The sequence below is a fragment of the Carlito syrichta genome, unplaced genomic scaffold (assembly GCF_000164805.1).
Source record: "Carlito syrichta isolate Samal-C Ts95f unplaced genomic scaffold, Tarsius_syrichta-2.0.1 Scaffold302860, whole genome shotgun sequence".
Lineage (NCBI taxonomy): Eukaryota > Metazoa > Chordata > Mammalia > Primates > Tarsiidae > Carlito > Carlito syrichta.
Genome location: NW_007246956.1, coordinates 250,850 through 262,149, shown reverse-complemented (window position 1 = coordinate 262,149; position 11,300 = coordinate 250,850). Strand labels below are relative to the sequence as shown.

Below are 11,300 nucleotides of genomic sequence, written 5' to 3'. Positions count from 1 at the left end.
CCAGTGGCCACTCCCGGCCACCGCAGCCTCGACCTGCTGGGCTCCGGCGATCCTTCCGCCTCAGTCTTCCGAGTAGCCGGAATTACAGGCGCGCACTACCACACCCAGCTGATTTTTTGATTTATTGTAGAGATGAGATCTCGCTGCCCAGGCGGGTCTCGAACCCGCGGGCTCAGGCAATCCACTCACCTCAGCCTCCCAAAAGCGCGGTACTACAGGCTGAGCCACTGAGCCCGGCTAGGAGCTATTTTTTTTTCCCCCCGGGAAGTCTTCTATAAGCACCTCTCCTATAAGTTCCTACAGCACCCATAACTGACACCATCATGACACTCATCACTATTAGGAATGAAACTGGAGGCTCCAGGAATCTTGTCTACCACTGAATACCCAGCATCTAGTAAAGAGTCAGGCACAAGGTAGGGCTCCACAGATATCTGTGGAATGAGTGAAGTAATAGCCAAGCTATTGGGACATCGAAGTAGAGACACCCAGCAGGCAGTTGTATAAAGGTGATAAGGAAAAGAGTGCTGAAGGGGAATTGGAGGTTTTTGACTTACAACATGGTAAATGGTGGTGCTGTTAAGATGAGCAGGAACAGTTCGGAGGGGAGATGGTATATTTATTTTGGATATGCTGAGTTTGAAGTGGCTCTGAGACAGCCAAGTGGCACTATTTGGAAGGAAATTCATAATGTAGCCTTGAATTGTAGGAGTAAGTCAGGGCTAGGAATAAGTTGTATTTGGTAATAATGAAGCCAAAGGAATTGGGGTTGTTCACTCAGGGAGAGTGGAGTGTAGAGAAATTAGGAAAAAATGCACCGAGACAGAACTTGCAATTAGGGAATTGGCAAAAATAAAATGAGAGGTCAGGAAAGGAGGCTGAGGAAGAGTAGCCAAGTAAGACGATGAGAAAAGGGCTGAGAGGAATGTCAAGGAAACAGAGAGAGGCAAGCATTTGAAAAAGGAAGGGCTGGTTAATAACTAAAAAACTGCAGAGATGTTCAGTTAGAATGGTCTTTCAGCCTCAACGCTACTTTTTTTTTTTTTTTTTTTTGAGTTGGAGTCTTAGTCTTCACCCAGCCTGGAGGGCAGTGGCACGCTCCTGACCACCGCAGCCTCAGCCTGCTGGGCTCCGGCGATCCTTCCACCTCAGCCTTCCGAGTAGCCGGAACTACAGGCATGCGCTACCATGCCTGGTTAGTTTTTTTTTGATTTGTTGTAGAGACCAGGTCTCACCAAGTTGCCCGGGCGGGTCTCGAACCTGCGGGCTCAGGCAATCCACTCGTCTTGGCCTCCTAAAGTACTGGGATTACAGGCTGAGCCACTGAGTCTGGCCTTGCTGACATTTTAAACTAGATGATTCTTTGTTGCAAGGACTGTGCTATGAACCATAGAATGTTTAGCAGTGTCCTTCTCTTTTACACGCTAGATACCAGCAGCAGCCCCCTCTCCAGTGATGAAAACCAAAAATGTCAAATGTCTGTGTTTGAGAATGACTGAAATGACTCAATAAACACTTAAGAACATTTAGTCAGAAACTGTACTGGTTGCTTCCGGCTATCTTATTTTATATTCCTGGATTATCTATATTGCTTGTCAAAATCCATTACGTGCAATAAAAACCTGACTCATTTCTTAAACAGATTCACTCTTTGCCAACCCAGTGTGAAAGTCTTTTTTCTCATTACTCTAAATGGATTAGCAGTTTAGTTTTTAAGGTTATAATTATTTTTAATTCTTTTCTTTTTTAAAGTGAGTGACATCTGAAACCACTGACTACATTCATGACAAAATGTAAAATGTTTATATTAGTGGTGAAAGGTGATTCAAGAATTGGTAAATAGGATAGATGAATTAGAGATAGATGTATAAATCTATGGGAGAGATATATGGCTAAAGTTTTTACCACATCCTAAGATATATTAAAATACATGGAGAATTATGAACTTTTCAAAATCAAATGAATTTATACCTGCTTTAGGTTTACAAAATCATCTAGGAAGTAGGGAGTGGAGATGTAACAAAATCAAATAAACATCATTTATATGAAATTGTTGTATACAGTAAAAATGTAGTTGTCATTGACTTATGCAAATATAATATCAAGTATATTTCTTGATGTATTAAAAAATGACTTACATCCTGGAAATATTTGGCAGATTTGAAAATGCACCACTGGGAATGGTTTTCAGATGAGTCTCAATAAACTTCCTGTGAAAATAACAGTTGCACAATTAGAGTTTTAATCATTGAGCTTTTCTAATAATTCACCTTAATTATCAAAAAACATTATTAAAAGCATGACAGTCCTTATAACATATATTTCATCACGCATAGTAAAAATAATACTCAACTAATGTACAAAAAAACTATGCATTCATTTTTTTCCCAATAGGACGATAATTGAAAGGCTATGTAGAATATTCATATCAGGACTACTGAATTCATAGCACATACTTATCAATGGAAGTATCTTGCAATGCTGTCAGAATATACATCAAGGACATAGTAAGAGGAACTAAGTGTATTTTAATATGAAAAATTAAAAATAGTGGTATGGTTACCATCTTTTGGCCTAAGTGAAGACCTCTTCAACCATTACCTTGATCTTATCATCTACTTGCTGCAGTTTGGAAATAACTGACTGGCAAGTAGCTAATACTTCCTCAAGATCTTAAGATATCTTGCATACATCTTTAAAGTATGTTTTTTCATCCAGTTTGCTTTTTTTGCTGCTGTTCAGAAGGCAGAGACTGTTCTCCTTGTAAATAATGGGACACCTTCATGCATTCTGGTATGCCTCTCCACCTAGGTGCACCAACTTTTAAGTTACCTTCTTTGCTGTAGTGACCACTTAAATAGAATCGTGTATGGAAAACGGTGTGCCTAGTGTACTAACGTACTTGGCAAAAAGACAACATCTCAGCACACTATTTAACTTCTCCATGTGTCTGCTATTGGCATAATCCATTTAGTATCTTATTTATAGCTAGTAGACTAACATTGTATATTTTTGTTTCTAAGCCACAGGGTTCTGTCTCAACAATCTATTTCCTCTATGCTATCTTTGGACTACTCAGTTTTTTTTTTTTTTTTGGCAGTGATTGAAATATATCTGTAACATGCCTAATCAAAGCATCAGCAGGGTCACATTAGTGGATAAAAAGACCTATTAAATTGGAGGGGGAAGTCATGTGAATGTAAGAGTAAATTTTCTTTGCAACCCCTGGTCTTTCACCCTGATGCCCAAGGTTGTCTTAAGATGATTTCAGAAATTCAGGTCCCATAAATTACCTGTCCTCCCTTGAAGGTCTTCCACTTACATTACCTTAACTGAGTTGATTAAAAGCTTGTTGGTCCAGATCCAGAATTCTGAAGTTTAAAAGATATGAGAAGAACAAGTCGTTCTACTAAATCTCTATGTAAAAGTGGGCCATGCTAAAGGAAAACAAAGGATAAGATACACACCTGTTGGGTATCACCCAATATGATTGAGTTTCCTATGTGCAAAGATAGTCTCATTTAGAGAGCTGTCCTAAAGCAAAAAAAAAGAAAAAAAGAAGGAAAAAAATCTTGCTGGCTTATTTATTATAAGGTTGAACATACTGCTTGTTGGTAATTTGGGTCTAAATTGAAACTTTCCCTGACTAAAAATTTTTGGCTAGCTTGTGTTCAGTAACATGTATCAAATTAAATAGAAAATTAGAATAAGATTACAATGGTGTCTAAAGTTTGACTTGGAACAGAAATAGCATCTAAATGCAATATAGTAGACTTTGGGTTAAAGGTTCAAATAATGTTTCTATTCTTTCCCAAAATATGAGTTTCTGAAATATGTAATACCTGTTTCTTGAATTCTCTTTCTCTTTTACCAAAGTCACCAAACAAACTAACAAAAACATATATTCATTTTCTGAACAAAGATCTTTTCCCTATTACTGAGTTAGTTGTGACAGAATGCTACTTTTAAGTAGCATTAAGCAGAAATGCGAATTTTTTGCTTAATTCCACATAGATTTTCTTCCCAGCCAGATTTGTCACTAAAAAAAGCCCCACCAATACACCTAGACCCGTAAAGATTTTGCATCTAAGAGTAGATGCATGTTAGCAATATACAACATGCGCAATAAATCTTAAAAGCGAAGTGGGGAGGTACCAGCAATCCCAGCCTAAGATGAAAATAAATGATCTATTTGCTGAATAAATTTAGTTAATATGATGACAACAGAGCCTGGGTGGTTGATTTCAATAATGTTGAATAAAGTATCAGAATGGCAACTGGTTGTATAGGTTGTCAAATTCAATTTCAATTGAACAATCATACATTTTGCCTGGATTTATTCATAGTAATGTGTATATACTCTAGAAACACAAATCCATTATTGAGTTTTTATTTATATATTTTTTTACTTTTATTTTGTTTGTTTTGTTTTTTTGAGTTGGAGTCTCACTCTGTCGCCCAGACTGGAGTGCAGTGGCCGCTCCTGGCCACCGCAGCTGGAACTACAGGCGCGCGCTACCACGCCCGGCTGATTTTTTGATTTATTGTAGAGATGAGGTCTCACCAATTGGCCCAGGCGGGTCTCGAACCCGCGGGCTCAGGCAATCCACTCACCTTGGCCTCCCAAAGCGCGGGATTACAGGCTGAGCTACCGAGCCCGGCTTATTTTTTTACTTTCAGTATAAATTGTCTTGGCTGCCTCTTTAAAATTCACCACGTGGCCGGGCTCGGTGGCTCAGCCTGTAATCCCGCACTTTGGGAGGCCGAGGTGAGTGGATTGCCTGATCCCCGGGTTGGAGACCCGCTTGGGCAACTTGTTGAGACCTCGTATCTACAATAAATCAAAAAAATTAGCCAGGTGTGGTAGCGCGCACCTGTAGTTCCAGTTACTTGGAAGGCTGAGGCTGAAGGATCGCTGGAGCCCAGCAGGTCGAGGCTGTGGTCGCGGGGAGCAGCCACTGCACTCCAGTCTGGGCCACAGAGTGAGACTTCAACTCAAAAAAAAAAAAAAAAAATTTCACCATGTTAGCTTATGCTTTCTTTTCCTTTCTTCCCTAGTTTTAAAAATGTACTTTGTCTGGCTAACCTTAGGAAAACATTTAGGAAGTTTTCTTCCAAGGCAACTTCAAATAGAGAATAAAAAGAATTGGCAAGGACACAGCATCTAGCCGATTATATAAAGAAGATGCCACATTTATTTATAGGGTTTTGTTCCATTCTCCTCCACTGGCTTTACTCGAAGATGAGGGTTGTGGAGAGTGAATTGTAAGATGTAGATGCCTTGCTGACCCCAGTTGACCCAAAATGCATGAGCAATAACTCTTAGGAGAGGTTTTGTGATTGTTTTGTCATGCAGCAGTTTTGTAGTTAGAGCTAATTGATAGAGTGTTTATCATCAATCTTTTTTTCTCTTTATCCCTCCAACTAGGGGCAAATAGCTGGATGTTCTTTCAATTGTTCACATTTTCAACAGCAGAACTTGTATTCAAAGACTCATGTTATATTGTGATGACTGCTTTAAAAGCAAATGGGAGAAAAAACAAATGAATATGATTATTTTGGCAAAATATTTTAATTCCAGAATACATTTTGAATATTTGTGGAAAAAGAAGCCAATGTCTAAGTATATATTCTTTTGGCAAAATTATTAGAAAAGCTTCAAGGTATTTTGCCATTGTCCAAAGAATTAGCATCAAAATAGTGTATGTGTCACAGGAAAGTATGCTAGGTGCTAAAAAAACATCTTTATTTGCCTTTGATGATTCAAAATAAAAAGGAAATGATTATTTTCTCTAAAATACAATTTAAAAGCTCAGAAATCTCACTTCATACAAATAGTATAAGTATTCACTATTACTGATTAAGGCATCATATATAACTCATCAAGAAAAATAAGTTCACTATAGTTTTATATTCTAGGCAGAGTATATACATTTAATAGTTGAACAAGTTGACCTTTAAGATATGGAAATTACAAGATATGATACATATAAGCTGATTTTACAATTTACATTTTATTTTATTTTATTTTTTTTCCATTTTTTAAATTATAAAGATATGGGGTTAAATTTATTTTTCTGTGATCTACTTAATCAAGAAGGATTGTAGAAGATATGACTTGAAGTCAAATGTTTCTATGGGCCTTGCAGAAGCAAGATTTATTTTTCTCTAGTGTCTGCATTTGGAAGATATAATGCAGAGATAGAAATACATAGAAATCATCACTGATTGATGCAGATTTTGCAGAATAGGATCCAGTTTTATGTACTCTCTTTTTGTTTTGCAATAGCAATGGTAAAGAAAAATCTGGTTAAACATCTAGTAAAGAGAGCAGAGACTTTTCTATGTTCCAACGAGAGCAGTCTTTGCAATTAAAATTTTCACAGTAATCTTGCAGGATAGTAGACTCATTTTACTGAAATTTCATCAACATGTAAATCCAATTGACATTCCAACATCTTGTTTCTGGAATCTCAAAGACAGTTTTTGTGTATATGTGCACATGCGGGTGTGGGTTTTAATTAACCAAAGCTGCGCTTTTCTCACTGCAGCTACCGCCTTCATGAGCATGACTGAATTTTACTGGGATGAGAAGCCTGGTTGATCTTTGCCACACTAAGCCTATGTGATCCAGAAACACCAAACTTCACATTTGTGTATCATATTTTTGGTCCTCTGGCAAACAGGCTGAGAATATTTTGTGATTCTGCATTAAGCTTGTTCCTTTCATGTTGCAGCGCTATGATCTATATTTCTATATTTATTCTGAGTACATAATCCCTATAGCTCTTGTGACAGTCTTTTGCTGACAATGTAGGGTGTGTTAGGTCTCAGGAGCAGGCCTCAGGAAATCGATTATCTCTAACTTCCTGGCCTGCATTCAACTGCCCCAAGGCAGGACTCTTATCTTCCCCCATCTTCTGATTGTGAGTCTTAAGATCCTCTCTAAAGAGGGTTCTACCCTATAGCCTGGGGGAGGGCATGCTGACATCATGAAGCTTCCCTAAGAATCTGTGGGAACTGTAATTGGAGAACTCAGGGATAGCATGAGGGAGGCATACCCAGTGAAAGGACAAAAGACCACCATGGATTTGATATAGCCAAAGAACTGCCATTTTAATCTTGCTTAGCTTTGTCATGTTTTTCTAGCAGTTCATTTTACTTTACCCTCTAGTCATTAGCCAAGGACAGAACCATTTTCCTTGAGATAGCTATTGATAATTTACAACTGTCCTTCCCCAAGCCTGCTTTGTACTGTTTATTTTTCTATTCTCAGTATGTCTTTCCGCCATTAAAAAAAACCCCAAAAAACCAGTTTGACCTAATTTATTGGGATCAGCCTCCCATGACAAACTGCAAGGCCAACACCTGGAGTCATAAAATGTGTCACCCTGACCTTAAGGAACAAGACCTATGTTATCAACACCTAAGAATGCAGTTGTTGGAGATTTTTCTCACTAGTCCTCTCCCTTATAGAAACCTTAAATACACACACGCTCTCCTCAAACCCTGAACCACACTTCTTTGGTTCTGGCCCTTTCCTGGTCCCTCTCCCTGGGAAGTGCAATGCATTCTTTTGCTTTGTCTCTGCAATTCTTTGCTTTAGTCCTGCAACACCAGCCTACCTCATAGACCTAATACTCAATGATGACATAGAAACTGCACCTTCCCCCATACCATACCCTATAAATCTTTTCATCTGTATCCTTTATAATCAACTGGTAAACATTGTTTCCCTGAGTTCAGTGAATCTCTCCAGCAAATTAATTGAACCCGAAGAGGGAGTTGTGGCAACCCTAACTTGAAGCCAATTGGTCAGAAGTTCTGGAGGCCTGGACTTGAGACTGGTGTGGTGTCTTGGTTATTGAGCCCTCAACCTGTGTGATCTTACACTCTCCCTAGGTGTATAGTGTTGGAATTCAATTGGTGGATGCCAAGCAGGTGTCCACTGCTTTGTGTGTGGGGAAAAACCCTGAAGCAATGTCATCTCCAATTTAAGGACTTTTTTTTTAGTCAGAGTACAGTAGCATGATCACCGTTCACTGCAGCCTCAACCTCTTGGGTTAAAGAAATCTTGGGGCTGGGCTTGGTGGCTCAGCCTGTAATCCCAGCACTTTGGGAGGCCGAGGTGAGTGGATTGCCTGAGCCCGCGGGTTCCAGGCCTGCCTGGGCAACTTGGTGAGACCTCATCTCTACAATAAATAAAAAAATTAGCCGGGCGTGGTAGCGTGCGCCTGTAGTTCCAGCTACTCGGAAGGCTGAGGCGGAAGGATCGCCGGAGCCTAGCAGGTCGAGGCTGCAGTGGCCGGTAGTGGCCACTGCACTCCAGTCTGGGCAACAGAGTGAGACTCCAACTCAAAAACAGACAAACAAACAAAAAGAAATCTTGGGAACTATAGGTGTGTGACTACACGTCTGGCTAATTTTTTGTTTTTTTGTAGAGATGAGGTCATGCTAAGTTGCCCAGCCTGGTTTGAACTCCTAGGTTCAAGCAACCCTTCCACCTCCATCTCCCAAAGTGCCTAAGGGCCTCTTTTTGTATTAAATACCTATGCCAACCAACCAAACAATATTTCATTATTGGGATGTGCCAAATGTATTTTACTGAAGTAGTCTATGTGAGCATAAAAGGTGTTGGTAGTAGAAAAAGAGGGCATTGATGCAAATAATCTAGATATTTACAAATTGTAAAGTTGTGGATTATAAATTATATTAATCTAATTTTAATGTGCCATTTATTACTTGCCTGGCACTTTTAATTTGGTGAGAATACATTCTCATTGGTAAATTTATTTTACCATTGTTCAATTTTTGAAATATTCTGCAGCAAGTTGTGACAGAGTCCAGCAAGCAAAAGGTTTAAAATCAGGAATGTAGACCCAGAAGGATGATTAAACAAGAAAGAATTTTAAAGCCGTATTCTGTTGTGTTCTCTGTTTTGGGTAGTGGGCTAGATTTTAGTCAGAATTGCTGCTGAATTATTTACAAAAATACCAAAATATTTCTACAAAGCAAGGTGTGACACTGCAGCTAAAATAGAGTGACACACCTCCCAGAATCTAAGTTTGCCTTAGTATGGGAGTCCTCATACTGAGGACTCCATTGGGCTTTAATTAGTTTTTGTGATCTGAGTCTTAGAAACTGAAGCAATAGCCTGACAGGTTTGACGTATGGAAATCAACCAGTTTATAGCATCTGGGAGCGAGAGAAGTGTCTATTCACAACTCTTAGTTTAGGTAGCCTGACTGTTGAAAATATTAAATCTGGTTTTACTTCATTATTTGGGGTAATATTTTTTGTATCAAAACTATTTTTCACAGTTTTTTACTGAAGTATACTTTACATCCAGGAGGCTGTATACGTACATCCTACATACTTCAATGTATGTAAGTTGACTATAGCAACGACCATCTAAGCTTGTGTAAGTATACTCTATGATGCTCACACAATGTCAAAATCGCCTGAGGCATTTCTCAGAACACATCCCCATCATTAAGTGACACATGACTATATAAGACAGATAGAGATATAGATATATGTAGATGAGACAGATAGAAATAGATGATAGATGGGTAGATGATAGATAAGATAGAGATAGGGATATCTCCTATTGATTCTGTTTCTCTGGAAAATCCAGGCTAATACAACAAAGGTCTAAACTGACAATAATAATATATACTTGCATAGCACTTACTGTGCCAAACACTATGTGATTCAACGTATCAACCAAATGAATGTCAAAATCCATATGATTATCAAAATAGATGCACAAAAAGCATTTGACAAAATTCAACATTCCTTCATAATAAAAACTCCAAAAATAGGAGAATGTACCTCAACACAAGAAAGGCCACAAGCCCATAGCTAACTTAATTCTCAATGATAAAAAGTTGAAGGCTTTTCCTCTAAGGTCAGAAATAAGATGACGCCCATTTTTACCATTTCTATTTAACATAGTATTGGAAGTCCTAGCCAGAGCAATTAGGCAAGAAATAATAATAAATAAAAGTCATCCAAATTAGAAAGAAAAATTGTCTTTGCGTATGACATAATCTTATATATAGAAAACCTTAAAGATGCCATCAAAGATCTGTTACAACTGATAAAAAAATTCAGTAAAGTTGTAGGTTACAAAATCAACATACAAAAATCATTAATGTTGCTTATACACTAACAAACTATCTGAAAAAGAAATTAAGAAATCAATCCCACTTACAATAGCTACAAAAAACCCCCACTTGGGAGTAAATTTAACCAAGAAGGTAAAAGATCTGTACACTAAAAACTATAAAACACTTAAAAAAAATTGTAGAAGATACAAAGAAATGGAAAGATATCCTGTGTTTATAGACAGGAAGAATTAATATTATTAAAATGTCCATACTACTCAAAGTGATCTCAAAATTCTAATGTAATTCTTTACAGAAATAGAAAGAACAACCTTAACATTTATATAAAACCACAATAGACTCTGAATAACCAAAGCAATCTTGAGCAAAAATAACAAAGAAGAAGGCATCAAACTACTTGATTTCAAAATATATTACAAAGTTATAATAATCAGAAGAACATGGTACTGACATAAAGGGAGACACATTGACCAATGGAACAGGATAGCAAGCCCCCAGATAAGTGCACATATCTACAGTCAATTGATTTTCAATGAAGGTGTCAAGAACAGTGGGGGAAAGACCAGTTTCTTCAATAAATGGTCTTGGAAAAACTGGCTTTCTGCATGCAGAATAATAAAATTGAACCCATATCTCACCCCTTGTATTAGAATCAACTCAAAATGGGAACGCTTCTACACTGCTGTTGGGAATGCAAACTAGTTCAACCTCTATGGAGAACAGTGTGGCGATTTCTAAAAGAACTCGAAATTGACTGTTCATATGACCCAGCAATATACTGGGTCATACCCAGAAATATACCAGGAGGAACACAAATCAATGTGGCAAACTTTATGGTTGTCTTATTTTAAGAAATTGCTGGCTGGGTGTAGTGGCTCATGCTTATAATCCCAGCACTTTGGGAGGCTGAGGACAGAGAATCACTTGAACCCAGGAGTTCAAGACCAGCCTGGCCAACATAGTGAGACCTTGTCTCTACAAAGAATATAAAACTTAGCCAGTGACGGCACATGCCTGTAGCCCCAGCTACTTGGGAGACTGAGGCAGAAGGATCGCTTGAGACCAGGAGGTTGTGTGTTGCTGTGAGCCATGATCATACTACTGCACTCAAGCCTCGGTGACTGAGTGAAATCCTGACTCAAAAGGAAAAAAAAAAAAAAAAAAAGAAAT

At 38.3% G+C, this 11,300-nt stretch overlaps 1 protein-coding gene across 1 annotated transcript in view; it reads right to left on the bottom strand.

The window, feature by feature from the left end:
- Positions 1 to 11,300, bottom strand: part of TSHR (thyroid stimulating hormone receptor) — a 200,733-nt gene that overhangs the window by 103,228 nt on the left and 86,205 nt on the right. The window contains exon 2 of the mRNA XM_008057190.1: positions 2,139 to 2,210. Coding sequence (XP_008055381.1) covers positions 2,139 to 2,210 — 72 coding nt within the window. The remainder of the gene's footprint in view (positions 1 to 2,138; positions 2,211 to 11,300) is intronic.